The following is an 18,332-nucleotide window of genomic DNA, read 5'->3' as shown; positions in this document are numbered from 1 at the left end:
CACAGCCACGGCGCAGGCATGCACCCTGACTTATAGACAATGCGCTACTGGGCAGGGAGTTAGTGCGTTGTTTGCCTGCACACACGTGTCATCGGGCGGCCACCACATCAGACCTCATGACGGACACAAAGAAGGGCCTTTCTCTCCTCACCCATCTATCTGCTGCAAGCTTATAAAATAAACATCTTCTCGTATATTTCAAAACAAGCTAGCAGGCGGCTCCCATTAACTTCACCTCAGAACCAGAAACTGTTCCAAGACCGCACCTCCAATCAAACTACACAACACCCAATACCACCACTCACCAGGAGCATGGTGCTCACGCTTGTGCATACTCGCTGGGTGAAGAGACCAGGAGACCTCGTACGGAAGCTTGAAGCCAAATACAAGCCAGGCGCATTCAGAGTTTCGGTACGATGCAGCCCCCTGATGTCCTAGTAGTGCTATCATGGAGTTGGACAAGCTAAGCAAACCTCTTGTATCAAAAGATGCAGCACGACGTTTACCGAATCGACGCCCCTGAGAAACTGAGCTGGACAAAAGATATCCTGCCGTTATCTGACACCGATATGCAAAGATCATGGCAAGAATACAAGGCTCCGAAGGATTCCGGGTTAGAGCTTGATTTGAGCTAAGACGAGGGGGACACAACTGGATCCAACAGTTTCCTCCGCTGTTTTTCTGTCTTGTTCTGAATCATTGTCTTGGAGTTTATGCACACTTGCGCCTGCTTCTCTCAAATTCCCCTCGCTAGCTTTAATATTCTTTCTTGTCTCTTTTTTTAATATGATACCTGGTTAGACCGCACATATGGCTTGGAAGCGTGGGTTTCATTTTGCATGCTTAGTATAGAATCTCCTAAGTGCAGCGATGTTGTCACGTGTTACATGCGAGTGCAAGACCGTGGTGGCGTAAAGGCTCTCTTGAATATACTACTCCTCCTCCTATGCTGCTTTAAGAAAACCCCTGTTCCCCCAGGTCCATGTCCATCCGCTCGCTTACGACCTGCAGTGCTTCCATAAGCAAGACACTCTCTGGACCTTTACTCCTAAACTCGCTCAGTAGACTGATGGTTCCTGTCGGGCACGTGGCGAGCACCTTTACCACGGGGCCCTGCCCCCTCGCCTCGGCTGCCGCCGCCAGACCCAGCAGACACCGCAGCACCACCAGCATGCCCTCCTTGAACTGCACCCTTTCGTACTCGCCGATCCCGTCGATAACGACCACCAGAGTCTTGCCTCGCGGCAGCCACTTGACCAACCACTCGAACAGGGCACACAGCCCGGCGATGTCAGCTGCCGTCGTCGTACTATCAGTGCTCCCGGCCAACTGTTCCAGGCTCAACCCTAGGTCGCTCTCCTGGAACCGATACCCGGCGTAGTGCTGCTCCAGGAGCTGGGCGACCAAGGCCCTGATCATAACGGCCGCTCCAGAATATGCGTCGTCGTGCCGCGTGTGCAGCCCACAAAAGAAGACCAGGGTAGCGAACCCGGCACCCCTCGCCCTGAGGCTCTCCGTCAGCGAAGCCGCCACCAAACTCACCGCGGCCCCGGCCTGCAAGGGCTCGAGGCTGGGATCGCCCAGAACTAGCAGCTCCCGGGACGACGGTGCTGTCGCCCAGGCGCGAAATTCCCGCGCTTGGACAATCTCCTGGGCGCGGAGTCGGTGGGATATAAGGATGGATTCGGACTGGGAAAGCGCGGACTGCATGTCACGCTTATCGAGTCCAATGAGGGTTCCGAGTGCCGACAACAAGGCGGTTACGGGGATGCCTGTCGGTTCTGGGACAGGTAGAGGGATGGGTAGGGGTTGCTGGTAATATTGGTGATGGGGATGGACTGGCGGCGGAGGCGCCAGATAGGAGGGGTTTTGGAAGTAGAACTGCTGCAGCTGCAGCTGGTGTACCGCATAGGGGTCATGTGGCCATGGTGGTGGTGGACCACAAGGGTTTTGCGGTGGCCACTGGGACGGTGATTGCTGTTGCTCGGGCCCAGGAGACGGGTTTCGCGATGTCGCAGCCGAGGTGTGGCTTCGATTCGAAGCCTCAAACTCTGCTCCGGTGGTTAACGTCTGTACAATGCATGGATCCTATGCAGCACAGTCCTTGGCAGTGCAAGAATTAAAGGAACAAACACGCACCTTGCCGAATCGTTTCTCTGATGTTCTCGGTATAGTCATCAAAAAGTATCTTCACCTTGTTCATAATGTCGGCCTGGAACTGGGCGTCTCGAGCCTCCTGCTCGGCCTTGAAATTGGCGTCGCGGTCCTCTTGCTGCTGAGTGAACTGCTGCATATAATCCTGCACGATGCGGCCCACGCCGTCAAGCCGCAGCATGATCTTTCGCCCCTGGTTGAAGACTTGGTCGGTTTTCACCGATATAGCCATGGCGTTCTCGACATTTAGAAGTCTGAGTTCTTCAATGTCTAGATTGAAGGGACCCGGCTGAGTTAGAGAAAAAACTGTTAGCTGTAAAAAGAACCAACAGAGAACATACTGGCAAGAGTTAATCCCGAAGCTTTTTGCAGCCCCCAGATGTGGGACTCCTCGACTCGCTCCATGAGCCCCTTCGTCTGCGCGGAGATCTGGTTGATGCTGCCGATAAGGTCCTCCTTATGTCTCCCCATTGCCCTGCTGACTGGAAGGAATGTTTTAGCATCGTATCGAACTAGCACGAAGCTTTGGATCTGCCTTACTCGTGCTGCTGAGAAAGTAAAGTATGGCCCTCTCCACCGCCTTGAGGACGCACGCAATCAGATCCACGGAGGCCTCCTTGATGTTCTGGTCGCCTGGAAAGGCGGCGAGAAAGATCTCGACCTTGGAGAACCCCTTCTCCATATCCTCGCCGTCCGCGAACCCGGTTACTTCCATCCGAGTTTGGGCTGAGGCATGAAGAGGCTGTGTGTTATTAGCCATCTCGTTTTATATCTACACAACGCAGATGATGAACCGAAATATGAACTCACACTAAGCAACAGGCCCAAGACAGACTTGACCAGAGAGACGTAGGCCCCCTCATCCGGAATCAGCTCGATAATCTCCTGCAAAGTCTCGGTATGGTCGGCTACCTTGCGGTACGCATATTTGAACTTGCTCAGCACGGGCTTGCCGGTCCCGTTGAATACGTCCTGAGCGCTTTGGAGATTCTCATGGATGCCCCGCCACTGCTTTTTCGCCCGGATGGAGTACTGCGGCTTTTCCACCAGCGTCTGCGCCTCGGGCTGGTTTTGAGTGCTGAACCGTGCCATGGCCGGCTCGAGGATGGCGTTCCAGAAGACCATGGCTTCCACGGCTGGGACGAGCTCTCGGACGGGCGGCTGAACATCTCTCCTCTTGGTAGTCTCTCCGGCAGCGTCCTCCGCCTGCTGTCCGGAACGTGCCTTTTCTCCTATCGAAGGCGCCAACATAGCAGCAGTGACGGTGTTGATAGGTTCGAACCGGTTTGATTGCGGGTTGTAGTGTACCGGGGCGCCTTTGACGGCGTCGAGGATGCGGGGCAGTCTGTTTTGTATAAAGTCGACCGACGGCGGCTGCTGGCACACGGCTGGGAGGCGGTGCGGTTGCTGCTCCATCGAGGAGAGATCCGTGGCGGTGCACAGGCGGGGGGACTGGACCGACTGGTTATGCAGACCACAGGGCAGGCGCCGCTGGAGTCGCGCACATCAAAGCAGTTGAGCGGCAAATGGCGACACACGACGAACCACCTGGCATTAGGAAAAGACTCCAGGATACCGCAAGACACTTGAAAGGGCTGGGATTGCACGCTATCTGACTGTCAGGCTCGGGACAACAAGCTAGCCTCCCTCAATCCTGGCCGCGCCTGGGTTGGCCCATGACCAAGGGCGGATGCCCTGGCTAAAGCGCACCCTCCAAGGGCAGCGCACGGGGGGCATGACCGGGCAGCCAATCGGCCCATGTGCAGCCCAGCCCAAGACGCCGCGTCAGCAACGGATTATCGTCACGCACCGGTCGGAGGCCATCAATGCCCAAGACTGGACGTACTCACCACCGTCATGGAATCATAAAATGGCGCATCCGGAAGGTGGGTGCCCTACCGAAACATGTGAGATGGCAGGCTTCTTCTCCATGATGATGTGCACATACGCCACAGAGCAGCGTCGGAGCCTGTCGGAACCGACTGGCGCACTTCCCAAGCCACGCAATGCAGTGATGTCGGCGGGATTTCCTTTCCTGGACACCAGCTGAAATGCTGTTGCATAATTACTTAGTGGCAATGGCGGTAGTGGCGGCGATGGTGGTGGTAACCGCCAATTACGTGTCCAGAGAGCGGGCAGTAAATGCAGGCTGCAGGGATACTGAGCTACCAAGCGAAGTATCGATGCCCAATGTTGCACTTTCGGGACCGGTGAATTGAAGTATCGTCAACTGCAGAAGCCATTCGTGAGGGGGGTGCGTTTAATCACATCTAACGGTTCAAAATGTCCAGGTTCTCCTATCCATCCACCCGCGGAGCGTGTTGCGCTCGGAAAACCCTCGTTCATCTCCTGACAAGTTGCCGATCCTACCAATTTTACTACTTGCTACCTATCAACGGGCGTTAGTCGCGTCCTACGCGTCGTACTTCACATGGATCCAGCTTGCGCGATGCAGGAGGATGACAGCCCTCCAAGTCCCATAATGTCGCACCATGACAACGAAACCAGCCCTACGCCTTCAACGGAGAGCCATCCTTCAACGCCTGCTACATCGGTGGACACAGATGTAGACGAACATGGGAGTAACAATGACAATGCACGCCGAGATGGCCATGGCCGTGACCACGACCACGGCGGCACTGCAACTCCTCGCCTCCCTCCTGCTCGTTCCGGGTCCGATGAGATGGAAGATCGACTGCGTAAGCTCCAGGACAAGCTGGCCCAGCTCGAGCAGCAGAACGATGACGAGAGGCGCGCACGACAGCGGATGGAGAAGGAGCTCAGAGGTGGACTGTCCCCCGCGGCCTCGATAGCTTTGGCGGAAGCCATGGTTGGCCAACCCGCGACCAGAGCTTATGTGGACGACGCTGACGACGAGGACCGGGAACGGATGGGTGTGCCAAACCTGAAAACTGCCAAAGACGACCGGTCGGTCGGCCGGTACACTGCCGTCACAGTCGACCTCGTTGAGTCTCAGCTGACCCGCCTGAAGAGCCATCTTGACAATATCAACAAGCTCCAGGACGAGCGAGACCGTCTACGAGACATGAAGACACTCTGGGAGCGGGAACGCGAAGAGATGAAGAAGCAACTCCAGGAGCAGCAGCAGCAACAGGCGGACCAGTCTGGCACTGGCGGCCAGCCTGCTCCTGGTATGGCCGATCCGACCGGGCTGCCCAGCGACGAGAACAGCGCCGTCCCAGCCGTCCCTATTGAGAAACCCATTCTCAACCATGTGGACTGGGAAGACTGGCGGCTCTGTCATTTGAGGTCCAAAGGGTTTTCTTGTGCCATAGACATCCTCGATGGCGAGCCCGATGTCTCGTTCGAGAGGCCCGGGTATTACAACTACTGGGAGCCGGCGAGGACGGCCAAGGCGGCGGTGGCGGCCAAACAGCGCTTCAACCCAACCCAAAAGGGTAACCCGAGTGCCGTGCCGGGCCAGGGGCCCATCGCGGAGCGCATCCGCATCAACTCGAAACACATCCTGCGCATCCTGTCCAAGATCCATGGCGAGGAAATCAGCGAGGACGATATGCCGCTGGTCATGATCCGACCATACAAGGGGCTCAACTACTACGACAAGGCGATTCGAGCAAAGCTGGCGGAGCTCGAGGCCGAGTTCGGGACCAAGGACGAGAGACCGCCGCCCGACACTGCAACGACAGAGACGACGTCTGAGGAGGTTGACGCCGTGCCTGCGAATGCGGCCAGCTCAGCAGCCAGCGAGACCGAGGGGCCCAGCCCGGAGGACGTCAAGGACGAATGGACGTTTTCTCTCATGGCGTACGAGCATCTCAAATGCCTCGTGCAGTTCATGGACGGGCAGATCGAGAAAAAGATCAGTTACCTGGAGACGGGCCAGTTCACCCGGATCCCCTTCACGGACATCTGGTACCTCTTCAGGCCTGGCGTCGAAGTGGTCGACCAGACGCTTCGCCAAGCTTACCGGGTCGTCCAAGTTTCGAGCCCTAGCCACACAGTGTTCCCGCCGTGGCGGACTCGGTGGGATAGAGCGGCCAAGGCGAAGGAGGAGACGCCAGTGGTTCTGGTGTGCGTCTACATCGATTTTGACGGAAATAATCTCGGCCCGAGTGTCCGCGAGGTCCGGATCCCGCGGTACGACAACGAGAAGGCCGTTACATCATTCGAGGTGTTTCCGCTGCGCTTCGCTGAGCAGAGGATCGGCACACTAGCCCATGCTGCTTCTTCCAAGGAAGGCGACGAGCAGTTTGAGGTGTCCCTACGCAAAAAGTTGGTCGCTCGCGGCAAGCTCTTCATGAATATCACCATGGCGGGGTTCAAGCACATGCACTACAACGGCCTGACGCTGGACACGCGCGACGAGGTGGACAGCAACGTCGTCATCGACTTCCAGGAGGCCTTCTCGTACTTTCAGAACCAGAAGCGGGCCCAGGCCAACTCTGCAGGTGCGGGGCGAGGCTCGAACAAGACGGACTGGCAGCCCGAGCTCGTAAACGTTGTCAGCAAGGACACGTCTAGCGAGTTCGAGGATGAGATTTGCACGGCCGACTGCTGCCGGATCGTCAAAGAAACGTACCACAAAGACTCGTACGGTGAGTCCAACCGTAACCGGGACTACATCCAACGGCTTATGCCTGAGGGCCGTGGCGAGCCGCCGCCGAGCATCTACGCCCGCCCGCTGCGGGAGATCAAGGGCCAGGAGGAGCCGTTGGGCGAAGCCGACTATCTCATCATGTCGTACCGCGTGTTTGCCTTCGTCCTGCGAAGCCGGAAATGGGCCCAGCTCGACCTCAACCACCTGGGCCCGCCTGACAAACAGTCGTCCGAGATGTTCTTGCGGAAGGGCGTCAGCCGGCGCCAGGCGAGGAAGCAGGCCATCAACAACGAGAAACGGATCGCCCGCGCGGAAGAAGGCCAAGATGACGACACGGACCAGGACACGGACCCGGAGGACGACACTGCGTTTGGCCAGCTTGTCTTGCCTAGGGGGCACAAAAAGATGGTCAAGTCGCTGGTCGCGCAGCACTTCCGCGACAAGGAGTCAAAGGAAGGGCAGCAAGTTGATATTGTCAGTGGGAAAGGTGAGTGAGATTGCGACCATGACGAAAACGGTCCCGAAGTGGAAAGATACAAAAACCTCACATTCCCTTTCTCCTGTTCTAGGCAAGGGCTTGATCATTCTCCTCCACGGCGCCCCCGGGGTCGGAAAGACGACAACAGCTGGTACGTCCTTGATCTCCTGAAGGCCAACGCCCCGAGACGATTGACTGATACCACTCATTCACTTATAGAGGGCGTGGCGGAGAAATTCAAAAGGCCACTTTACCAGATCACCTGCGGTATGAGCCATCCTATCTTACTAGACAGCAGCAGGACGGCAAAAGACTGACTGTTTTCACGCATGTAGGAGATCTGGGCACAAGCGCACCCGATGTTGAAAAGGCCCTAGAAACGTCCTTCAGCTTGGCGAGCCGGTGGGGGTGCGTCCTCCTCCTGGATGAGGCCGACGTCTTCCTGGCCGCGCGGTCGCGGGTCGACTTTCAGCGGAACGGATTAATTTCTGGTCAGTCTGCTCGTTCCATGGAAATCGTGATGGCGAAACCGGGACACTTGCCTGACTGACTGGCCTGCAAACAGTCTTCCTCCGGGTCCTCGAGTACTACACTGGAGTGCTCTTCCTCACCACCAACCGGATCGGGGACTTTGACGAGGCCTTTGCCTCGCGCATCCACATCAGCCTATACTATCCACAGCTGGATCTCGACTCGACGCGCGAGATCTTCGAACTCAACCTCGACATGATCGAGAGCCGGCTGCAGGAGAACAGGAGCAGCAACTACTTGAAGGGCGACATCCGCATCGACCGGGACGAGATCCTACAGTTCGCCAGGGAATACTTCGAAAACCCGGCCCACAAGAACGCCAAGTGGAATGGGCGGCAGATCCGCAACGCCTGCCAGACCGCGCTGGCGCTTGCCGAGTTCCGCGCACACGAGCGGCGCACCACCCACCAGGCCAACCACGCCGCGCGGGAGGTGGCGGTGCATTTGAAGGTCAAAGACCTCGTGACTGTCGCCGACGCCTACCTCGAGTTCATCAACTACCTCATCTCGGTCCGCGGCGGCTTCGACGCCGACGACTGGGCCACCAAGCTTCAGATCCGTGCGCAGGATATCGAGTTTGCGGTCCGGATGGCCATGGTGAAGGAAAAGGAGAAGGAGAAGGCGGCGGCCGCCCACAAGAAAAAGGAGGCGCTGTCGTCGCACAAACCGGACAACACTGTCCCCATTTGTCCGCAGCCGCAGATTCCCCCCGCCGTGGCAGCGGCTACGGCGGCGCCCAGTGTCCCGAACCCTCACCAGCAGTTCAATGGAGGAGCAGGCCCAGCAAGCGGCCCGATTCCACCAACGGCAGCGGCGGCCTCGGCTGCACCACAGCCGATCCCGCCCGCTCAAACCGCCACCGGCGCAGCGTACCCCGGGGCGCCAGCATTGGTGTACGCTCAGCAAGGCTACCACTACGGCCCTCATGCAGGTGGCGGCGGATATGGGCAGCCGGTGCCGCCGCAAGGCGCACCGCCGAATATGCAATGGTATCAACAGCAGCAGCAGCAACAAAACATGTACGGCGGGGCGCCACAGCCACCCAATAATCAGGCACCACCTCCGAATGCCCAGTTTTATTACCAGCCGGCATCGACACCGGGACCTGGCCAGGGGCAGCCCTTCCCGCCACCACCTCAGGCATAAGACTGCCAGGTATGTGTGTGATTGATTTAGGGGAGCTTGAAGCTTCCAGCACGAACTCTGACGTGATTGTGGACAGATGGAACACGGAGGAGTCAAGAAAAGCACACTATTTGTTGGCGAATATGGTTGCTGTTGGGGTAGGTTGCCGGAAAGAGGATACGTTCACAAAGATAGCGATGGAAGTTCAAAGAAGCTCCTCTTTTTACCCGTCCAAGACACATTTTTGCATGTCAGGCCAGCTGGTCCCATAGTGTGAAACTTGCTCGGAGCTGTCAATTGTTACGGCCAGACAACGCCTTGTGTGCATGGCACGTAGGGTTGGGTGAGTATGGAGTAGGTAGACATCGTGGGAATAGCGAAGGGCCTGGTCGGGCCAGTTAGGCACGAGGTGGAATATAGCCTGTGCTCCGCACAAGATGCAGCGCATCGGTAGGCATCCTTACATCCGGTCCGTTGTGACAGGATGACCACACTAGATGCTACCAGGGCGCACGAATGGCCATCATTCTTTGCTCCTGCCGTTTCCCTATTTCTGCCAACGAGACCAACTCCCCTCCTACCCGAGGCCGAGATGTCGCGGTGCTCGGCAACACTCCAATGCAACGCCGGGCACCGAGGGCCGATGGCAGGCCCCAGCACCGGAACGAATCAGAGATTTCTCGGCTAGCCCCAAAAAGGAAGGACGGCCTTGGCCGGCAGGGGAGGCGGAGCCTTGGTTCTTTTCTGCCTCCCCAGAGATAAGCAACAGAGAACAGCTCGCCACGGACCTGGAGAATACCACGGACTTGGGCCAGACGGCACAAATGACGCACTTGCCGAAGGGGGGGTCCTCGCTGCAGTGGCCTTGACCCGCCCGCTCCGGACTGGCCAAGGGCACGGCGCCAAGAGACCCCAAGCTGGGTGCCAGCGTGGAAAGTCGGTGGCAGGCGGGTCGAAGTGCGGGGGAGGCGTCTGACAACCTACCAGACATTTTTTTACAGACCACATCCATCATAGGAACATAGGAACAAAAAAGGACCTTGCGGCCTGGGAGCATTATCGGCAACCATGTCAGCCAAGCACACGCACACGTGTAGCCTTGCACCGCATCTTGATTACGCGACCTTGCCATGAACTCCGCCGAGTAGCCAGGGAGGATATCGCATGCGGGGAGCACTTGGTGCTGCAGAATCTAGGGCACGAGGGCGGCCGCATGCATATGCGAGAGATGTTTCTGGCCCCGGTGGCGGGAATAATATAAAAGTCATCATTGTTCCTCCCTCGTCCTCCGGTGATGCGCGCTCTCTGCGCCGTCGCAGCGTACTCAAGCCTCCTGGCACCTTCTCCAGCCTACGACCCATCCTCCTTTCATCAGTGACGTCGCCAACATGGTTCGCGTCACCACCATCACCACGCTCTGGTCCGCCGTTGCCGGCCTGAGCAAGGCCGCGGGCGCGGGGTCCAAGGAGGACTATGCTTCGGGCGCTGTGCACGAACGCATCATGGGAATCAAGATGGCAAGCTTGACTACGGATCCACAGATCCCAGTTTCATGCGCTAACAAGGTCGCAACTCCCAGGCACAATGGGCAAAGGAGGCAGCCGCTGGCCAGATGAACAGCTCTCGGTACCCGGAGCTCGGCTTTGCCAAGTGCGTCGACGGCTTTGCCGCCGCGGTCCCCGGGGACGCCAACAACACCTTTAGGTGCCGCAACGTAAGCCACCCTTGTGCCCATGCATGGGTACCTAGTACAACACACCATCCACATGCATCTGCTGACATAGCCGCGACGCAGATCGACCTGTACCACTTCCTGTCCCACGCCGACCTCGGCAGCAAGCACGCGGGGCAAGGGTCCTCCTCCTGGGGCTGGACGTCCAAGTCCGGGCGCGAGTTCGTCGCCATCGGGCAGTACGACGGCACGGCCTTTGCCGAGATCAGCCGCGAGGGCAGGCTCGTGTACCTGGGCCGGCTGCCGCAGTACGACGCCATCGGGTCCAACTGGCGCGAGATCCGCGTGCTGCGCGACTACGCCGTCATCGGGTCCGAGGCCATCAAGCACGGCGTCCAGATTTTTGATATGAAGAAGCTCCTGGGGCTGGACCCGGCCAACCCCACCATCTTTACGCAGGCCGACCTGACGGGCCACTGGGACGAGCTGCCCGTGGGCCGCACCCACAACATCGCGGTGAACCAGGAGCTCAACTACGCCGTCGCCTGCGGCTCGGTCGGCGGCAACGAGACCATCCGCGTCAGGGGGGACCTCCCCTGCCGCGGCGGGCTCATCTTCCTCGACATGTCGGACCCCTCCAACCCCACCAGCCCCGGGTGCGCGGCCGGCGACGGCTACGTGCACGATGCCGAGTGCCTGGTCTATAGGGGGCCCGACCTGCGCTACCAAGGCCGCGACATCTGCTACGGCTACAACGAGGACACGCTCACCATCTATGATGTGACCAACAAGGTTGGCAACGTCACAAACATCATCTCCATCACGTCCTTCCCGGGCGCCCAGTACGTGCACCAGGGCGCCGTCAACGACATCAACAACCAGGAGTACCTCTTCCTGGACGACGAGTTTGACGAGCGCGACGCCAAGGTCGGCCCCATGACGCAGGGGCTGCCGACGACGCACATCTTTGACATCCGCGACCTCGAGAACCCGCACTACAGCGGCAAGTACGTCGGCAAGACGCGCTCCATCGACCACAACCAGTACGTGGTCGGCGGCTACCTGTACCAGTCCAACTACGGCAACGGCCTCAACGTGCTCGACGTGCGCTCCGTCACCTCGGACCCGTCGGGCGCCGGCATCTGCGAGGCCGGCTTCTTCGACGTGTACCCGGAGGACGACGAGAAGGAAGGGGGCGGCACCGTGGCCTTCCTTGGCTCGTGGTCGTCCTATGCCTACTTCAAATCGGGCTTCATCTTTGTGCACACCATCGAGCGGGGCTCCTTTGTCGTCAAGATGAGCAGTAAGGAGTGCGAGAAGCCGGCCGTGTGCGAGTCCAACGCATGCCTGACGTCGCTGCGCGCCAGCAGCGTCAAGGGTCGCCTCGAGGAGAGCGTCAAGTTCTGCCACAAGTTCTTCCAGCGCAAGGTCACAGACCCCGCGGCCGTGCCCGAGTACGCAAAGGAGCCGTGCGCGGCCGGCGGCAAGGACGTCGTGGCCCAGGTCAGCAGCGCCTGCGCCTGCGTGCCCACCGTCCCCGTCCCGGATCTGCCCAGGACCACCACCAGGGGGGCTGTCCCGACCGTCCTTCCGCCGAGGAGGAGGTGAGCGGGAGGGCTTGGCAGTGCGATACGGAAGTTGGTTGGTTGGGGGGCTAGGTGGCAGGCTGCAGGAATTTGGGAGTTTCAGTATAAATTTATACTGAGAAGGGAACTACGATGACAATGAAATAGCTAAAGTAGACTACACATTCGTCACCATAAACTGATAATTGACCGGAGCAGAACCACAAGTGCAGGATCAGATAAGCCACTCCCCAGTTCGGTATACCCTGCGTTGCTTTAGCCGTGGGTTATGGTGGCGCTTGGCGTCCTACTTGTCCTGCCGCGTGCTGATAGCAGCCGGGTCTGGGGGCGTAACGGCGTTGAGTTTTGTTACACGCCGGAACATGGAATCCTGTGAGACAAGGTTAGCGCCAGCAAATCGAGAAACAAATACCTCCATCACTCACCAGCATCCCGTGCCACATAAACATGCTGAGAATCCTCGCAGACACAGCCGAGGCGGCGCGGTACAGCACGGGCGACTGCTTCTCCTTGGTCAGGTCACGCACGACCTGGCGCGCATACTCCTCGGGCGTCGTGAACTTGACGCCGCCGGCCTCCAAGAAGGTGCGCTTCTCCACAACGTCCCGCACGGCCTCGTACCAGCTCCCCGGCGGCAGCAGGTCCGGCCCCGCGGCGCCCCCCTTGTGCTCCATGAGCGTGGTGGCGACGGCGCCCGTCACTATGTGGACGACGCGCACGCCCAGCGGCGCCAGCTCGACGCGCAGCGTGTCCGCGGCGGCGGCCAGCGCGGCCTTTGACGCGTTGTAGGGGACCTGGAAGGGCGGGTTGAAGACCTGGTTGACGCTGCCGACGGTGGCGACGAGCCCGCGCGCGGCGACCAGCAGCGGCAGCAGCGCGTGCGTTACGGCCAGCACGCCCGTGACGTTTGTGTCGACGACGGCCCGCACGCGCGCCATGTCGGCGTCGGCGAAGGGCATGATGTAGGTGACGCCCGCGTTGTTGACGAGCACGTCGAGCCGCGCCCGAGCCGCGCCCTTGTCGCCGCCACCACCACCACCACCACCAACACCGCTGCTGGTCTCCTGCTGCTGCGCCGCGATAACGGCCCGCACGGCGGCGGCGATGGACGCGTCCGACGTCACGTCCATCTCGAGCGTCCGGACGCCCGCCTCGGCCAGGTGGGCCATCTTGGCAGGGGTGCGGCCCGTGGCGAAGACGAGGTGGCCCCGCGCGTGGAACTCGAGCGCCAGCGCCGACCCTATGCCGCCGGCGCTGCAGCCCGTGATGAGGACGATCTTGCGCTCTGCCGTTGCTGCTACCATGATTACCGACTTTTGGTGCACGAGGCCGCGGTTAGACCCGAGGCGAGATGGAAGCAAAAGAGAGAGGGGGGCAGGATATGAATGGTGCCAAAATAAGAGGACCAGGGTGCCATCGTGGGGCTTGCTTTGCGCGCTAGAGGCTATGAGCCATGCCAGTATGTAACGCTGCGAAGCCTTCAACGCATTCCTCGATTCCCATAGAGTCCGAGAGTCAAGCCGTACAGGATCGAAGCAGGGGATTTCTTCCAACAGACCAACGACTCTGTTCCGCAGTATTCTGCCATCTCCGAGACCACTTCACACCAGGTAGTTGGATGTAGAGGCCCGCAGCCTCATGCCGCTCCCAGCAACGGCACTGGAAAGCTTTGACCACTCCGATATTGCCCATTCGCGCCATGAGCATCCCGGCGCAGACCAAAGCCTCGTCCAGGTCTACCACGACGCCGGCAAAGGAACTCCCAGGCCGCAGCCATGCGGCCACCGTTCGAACCAGACGCCAGTAATCATGTATCCCTTGAGGCGTAGCGCAAAAAGGCAACCTGGAGAGGTGTGGTCATCTGCTGTTGTGGCTGCTCGGAATGCCGACGCCCAACCCACCCACGATGGCGCCCCCGGCGGCACTGGAGCCCAGTAGGCAGAAAACCTCAACCTAGCCGCCTGGTATAAAAAACAGCCGACAAGAACCGCCGTATTCAGGATCCCTATTCCCCACTACCCGTCTCACCGCAAGATTGGTTGGTACGGTGAAAGTGCCTACATCAGCAACGGCCAGATCGCCACGCGCACAGATAGACCCTAGAAGCTGTGGGGAGATCCTGCCCACGGCAGTTTGGGGAAGTGGGACTCGCCCCCAGACATGCATGGCCAGACGTCCCAGTGGGTACAATCACGGTGCTCGAGTGCGGGGGTTGTGGCCAGTCTAGCCTTGTATCTCTATCATGCCACATACCACACATCCTAGCTAAGTAGGTGCGACACGAAGGCTTCCTATAGTCCTGGTTCAGCCTGATTGGGCACGCAGGCCTGCTTAGCTGGGGCGAGGGCCAGTGGTACGGAAGCGGAGACTATGTAGTGTTGAGCATCCATCTAAGCACCATTAATTATAGATATTCTCAACCGGCTTCAAGTGTAGCCGAGATGACTAGCATGTGCCTACACCGCGAATTAGAACTGAGATTCCAACTTATCGCCCAAGGACTACCCGCTATGATACAGCTTCTGAATGTGATGGTTAGGCCACGCCAAGACATGTCAAGTTTCTTCAAAGAAGCCAAGCTGCCCGGCGCCGAGACCAGACGGTGTGGTAATTGTTGTTGGAGGCTCCGTCGTGGAACTGGTATCTGCATCATTGACGGCCCTGTTGTGTACTATTTCGGTTGTTTGCCTCCTCCGCGGAGATGGTCTGGACCAAAATGTTTAGTTAGCCAACTCGGTGTGAAAAGTGAAGGGAGGGATGGCCTATGGTCCTTACCCGATCGCGTGAGTAAATACAGATGTGGTAGGCCAGACATGATAACTTTTGATGTCTTGGAAATTGTTGATTTCGGCCTTCGTCGATAGCGCCGATTCGAGTTCGACGAGTAGTGCGCGTTTACTAAAGCGATACCGGCCCTTGTGTTGGGCTTCGCACCGACTTTCCATCTTGGGCTTCAGCCCCGAGGCTCGCGGTCGCATGACCAGTGAGTGATGGCCAGGCTTCACCTGGCCGGTTAAAGTGTTGAAGAGCAATAAACAACGGTAGCCGACTACAAATTGTGCCTGCCTAGGGCACACGCGACAAGGGGGAAGGTGATATTCTCATTGCAATTTCTGCCCGGCTCCTTCGTCGGCGCATGTCGACGGGCCCAAGGGGAGAGACGAGGTAAAGAGGGAAGATAACAAGAAAACCAAGAACAACGAGGCCCTGAAAGATAATGTTGTGCGCCGGCTCCCTTCGTTTTATCCTCCAAGTCCCGCCAGTGCGGAAGGCCAGCCGAGCAAACCATGTCGGCAAACAAAGAGTAGAATTCAGCACACGGCGCGGCCAAGCGCCCGTCTAGCCCCTCCTCCAGACGCTGCCTCCCATGTTGGGTTGCTGCGCGCCGCGGCTGTAGGCATCTTGACGCTGCTGCCCACCCCAGCCGCCGCGCTGCTGCTGGCCCTGGCCCTGCTGGGAACGACCGGGCTTGGCGAAGCTGACGCGGAGTTGCACGCCCTCGGGGCCGTACGAGCGACCGTCAAGAGCGTCCTTGGCAGCACTGGCTTCCTCAGCCGTCTCGAACTCGACGAAGCAGAACCTGTAGTCCGGGTTCTCGGGAGCGGCGCGGTTGCTATCAAGGCGCTTGCTGATGTATGTCCTGTGGGTGCATGTCAGCAATCGCTCCTCGACGCTCCTTTGGGGGTAGGACGGAGATTAAGTGCGCCATGGAAATGCAGTCGACGTACGGGTTGAAGCCATTGAAGAGCATCCGGATCTCGTCATCGTTCTGACCCTGGTCCGGGGCAGGACCCAGGCCGCCGACGTAGAGCTTGCGCATGTCGGGCTGCATCTGCTGTTGCTGCTGCTGCTGCTGCTGCTGGAAGCCGCCGCCCATGGTCTGGTCAAATCCGCCCCACTGCTGCTGGCCGGGTTGGGCTGCCATAAGCGCTGGGGTTGGGGCTGGCGTAGGCGCTGCGGTTGTTGTAGCCACCGTTGTTGTAGCCACCGCCGTTGTTGTAGTTGTTGTAGCCGCCCTGTTGGCGATCCTGCTGCTTGGGCTCGCACATCCTGACCTTGATCTCCCTGCCGCCAATAACGGCCTGGAGGCTGTTCACAGCGCGGTCGGCCTCCTCGTGGTTAGGGAAGTCGACAAAGGCATAGCCGCGGTTGCGACCGCTGGCCTGGTCGAGGGGGACCTTGACGCTCTCAAAGGCGGGGAAGCCCGACTGCCCCAGCATCTCCTCGATGTCCGTGTTCTGAAGGTCATAGTTGAGGTTGCCGATGTAGACGCGACGACCCTCGGCCTGGGCCGCGTTGATCTGGGGTTGGGGGCTGGCGAAGGACATGATTCAGAGATGTGAAGGCTAATGCGAATGCGACGCGCGGCGGGGTTGAGATTTGTAGCGGCAGACGACGCGCCGTCAAAGGATCAATTGATGAGGATGATGGCGGGGGTGGCTGGTGATGGCTCGCACGCGATGGCCGACGACGAGGAGGAGAATTCGGGTCGGGGTGCAGCTCCGTTTGTGAGGGGGATGGATTGGAAGAGGAATGGAAGGGACAGCAATGCAGGAGGGTTGGCTGCTGTTCGTTGGAGAAGGAAAGCCCAGCCCGGTTTTTTTTTTTCCTCCCTCTTTTTTTTCTGTTTGGTCTCTCTCGCTCCTCCGGCGCAGTCTCTGCCTGCGCCCGCTTGACCAGCCCTCCAATCAATGCGACTGTGGCTCCAAGGCTCAGCGCGCTCAGCTGCAGGCGCGGGGTTCCGACGGCGGTTCACAGCTGCCAGCACGCTTTTGTGCACCCCAAAGCGGGAGGGGCCAGCAGCGGATTGGATGCACGTGCCCCTCATGCGGCTGCCAGAGCGCGGACCCACAAGGGTCCTCACGGACTGACAGCTGGCGTGCAATGGGATTTCGGCAATCACGGTGGGCTCGTGTTCATCTGAGCTGCCCCAAGGGACCTCAGTAGTACACACGGTGGATGGAATCATCATCTAACCCGCAAGTGCGAGTACGACATCACTGAGAGCTTATAAGACGGGCTTGCGAGCCACGTATCCGCCCTTGCCTGTCAGGGCCTATGGATGCGACGCACGCTGCTGAATCCCGTCAATTACCCACAAGTCCAGGCGATAGGAACCAGAATGTTTTCCGTCTACAGCTGGGATTCTCGCCGCAAGTCAAAATGTAGGCGGCGCAGGCCAGCTCAATCTACCTACACGTAAAAGCAAGGTGCGATTATCCCACTTGGCCGTGGGATGGTATCTGATGGAAGGTGCCATGGACGAACGAAAAGCGGGTAACCCCAATACGACAAGCGCCGGCTAGCAAGCGAAAAAGGCAGTCAAGAAAAAAAACACTTGTATGTAAGCCTGGAGATTCGGCAAAGGATATAGATCCTATGAGCTCTTTGCCGCCAGCGATCCATAGCGCGATAGCGCGGCTGAGGATAAAGAAGATGTCCTAAAAATGACGAATAAACGAAAGAAACAAAGGGGCATGGCGAAAACTAACACGGGACTGAGAATTAAAAACAATCTTACCATCAAAAAAGCGTTTTGCTGAAAACGACATTATCGTCGGCCCGAAGATAAAGACCACGCAAGACAAGCATATAAGCTCGGTCGACCATTAACGGGATCCTGCCCACGCCCGAGTACGAGTGGGAGCGCGAGTGGCCGTGGCCGTGGTGGAGGTTTGAAATGCACCCCACCGATCTTTTCGCCACGCTCCACGCCTACTACAACCCAGAACCTGACCCATCCAAGCCCCCGGCGCGCTCATCGTCGACGCCCGCGAGTGCGTCGATAAGTTGCCCGACGTCGAAACTTTTACGCTAACATGGAGGAGCGGAAAGACTAGCGGGTCCGCGAGCTGGAAGATGCCTGGTCTCAAGTCTGCGATTTAATAATGGCGCTGATAATCGCGGAACCTATCTATGGCAACCCCGACTGCAGGTCCCAGGAGATGGACGAGAAAGAGCCGCGGACCACAACCAACGACACGAGATGGGCGCGCTCGCCCACATGTCGCGCACGATGGTGTTCGACGACCTGATCCGCTTTTTCCAGCTTCGTGCGCGACAAGCGTGAGAGAGAGAGAGAGGCGCGAGCACAGGCTATGCGACAAGAGAGCGGCGGGCCGGAACAAGACGCCGAAGTCCCTCCTCGGTGGCGTCGCGAGCACCGTGCCCGCCCAGGCCCCCGTAGCCGCCGGTGATAGCTCGCCT

The 18,332-nt window shown here is 58.9% G+C and overlaps 7 protein-coding genes across 7 annotated transcripts in view; 4 read left to right on the top strand and 3 right to left on the bottom strand.

The window, feature by feature from the left end:
* Positions 1-880: 880 nt before the first annotated feature.
* GGTG_05853 (hypothetical protein) lies at positions 881-3,809 on the bottom strand. The gene is made up of 5 exons (XM_009223664.1): positions 2,965-3,809; positions 2,695-2,896; positions 2,496-2,636; positions 2,140-2,424; positions 881-2,051 (listed from the first exon to the last, which is right to left on the bottom strand). Exons 1-5 carry the CDS (start codon positions 3,568-3,570, stop codon positions 955-957), a joined length of 2,331 nt encoding a protein of 776 aa, XP_009221928.1. The 5' UTR covers positions 3,571-3,809; the 3' UTR covers positions 881-954.
* Positions 3,810-4,147: 338 nt separating this feature from the next.
* GGTG_05852 (hypothetical protein) lies at positions 4,148-9,131 on the top strand. Its single transcript, XM_009223663.1, has 6 exons — positions 4,148-7,220; positions 7,303-7,362; positions 7,431-7,478; positions 7,547-7,702; positions 7,777-8,897; positions 8,965-9,131. The coding sequence occupies exons 1-5, from the start codon at positions 4,586-4,588 to the stop codon at positions 8,886-8,888; spliced, it is 4,011 nt and encodes a 1,336-aa protein (XP_009221927.1). The 5' UTR covers positions 4,148-4,585; the 3' UTR covers positions 8,889-8,897; positions 8,965-9,131.
* Positions 9,132-9,539: 408 nt separating this feature from the next.
* On the top strand, positions 9,540-12,315 carry GGTG_05851 (hypothetical protein). Its single transcript, XM_009223662.1, has 3 exons — positions 9,540-10,384; positions 10,447-10,581; positions 10,663-12,315. The coding sequence occupies exons 1-3, from the start codon at positions 10,256-10,258 to the stop codon at positions 12,145-12,147; spliced, it is 1,749 nt and encodes a 582-aa protein (XP_009221926.1). The 5' UTR covers positions 9,540-10,255; the 3' UTR covers positions 12,148-12,315.
* On the bottom strand, positions 12,184-13,489 carry GGTG_05850 (hypothetical protein). The gene is made up of 2 exons (XM_009223661.1): positions 12,551-13,489; positions 12,184-12,495 (listed from the first exon to the last, which is right to left on the bottom strand). The coding sequence occupies exons 1-2, from the start codon at positions 13,427-13,429 to the stop codon at positions 12,412-12,414; spliced, it is 963 nt and encodes a 320-aa protein (XP_009221925.1). The 5' UTR covers positions 13,430-13,489; the 3' UTR covers positions 12,184-12,411.
* Positions 13,490-13,763: 274 nt separating this feature from the next.
* Positions 13,764-14,228, top strand: GGTG_05849 (hypothetical protein; the record flags this gene model as incomplete). Its single annotated transcript, XM_009223660.1, has 2 exons — positions 13,764-14,059; positions 14,126-14,228. 2 exons carry the CDS (start codon positions 13,764-13,766, stop codon positions 14,226-14,228), a joined length of 399 nt encoding a protein of 132 aa, XP_009221924.1.
* Positions 14,229-15,464: 1,236 nt separating this feature from the next.
* On the bottom strand, positions 15,465-16,453 carry GGTG_05848 (hypothetical protein; the record flags this gene model as incomplete). Its single annotated transcript, XM_009223659.1, has 3 exons — positions 15,465-15,765; positions 15,854-16,055; positions 16,099-16,453. The coding sequence occupies 3 exons, from the start codon at positions 16,451-16,453 to the stop codon at positions 15,465-15,467; spliced, it is 858 nt and encodes a 285-aa protein (XP_009221923.1).
* A 1,352-nt stretch (positions 16,454-17,805) lies between these two features.
* The window catches only part of GGTG_05847 (hypothetical protein), a gene marked incomplete at both ends in the record, with an annotated part of 1,420 nt that continues 893 nt past the window's right edge, over positions 17,806-18,332 (top strand). Inside the window, 2 exons of the mRNA XM_009223658.1 lie at positions 17,806-17,902; positions 18,175-18,318. Of these exons, the coding sequence (XP_009221922.1) occupies positions 17,806-17,902; positions 18,175-18,318 (241 nt within the window). The remainder of the gene's footprint in view (positions 17,903-18,174; positions 18,319-18,332) is intronic.

The sequence above is a fragment of the Gaeumannomyces tritici genome (genome assembly GCF_000145635.1).
Source record: "Gaeumannomyces tritici R3-111a-1 unplaced genomic scaffold supercont2.3, whole genome shotgun sequence".
Lineage (NCBI taxonomy): Eukaryota > Fungi > Ascomycota > Sordariomycetes > Magnaporthales > Magnaporthaceae > Gaeumannomyces > Gaeumannomyces tritici.
This window is presented reverse-complemented; position numbering and strand designations above follow the sequence as displayed.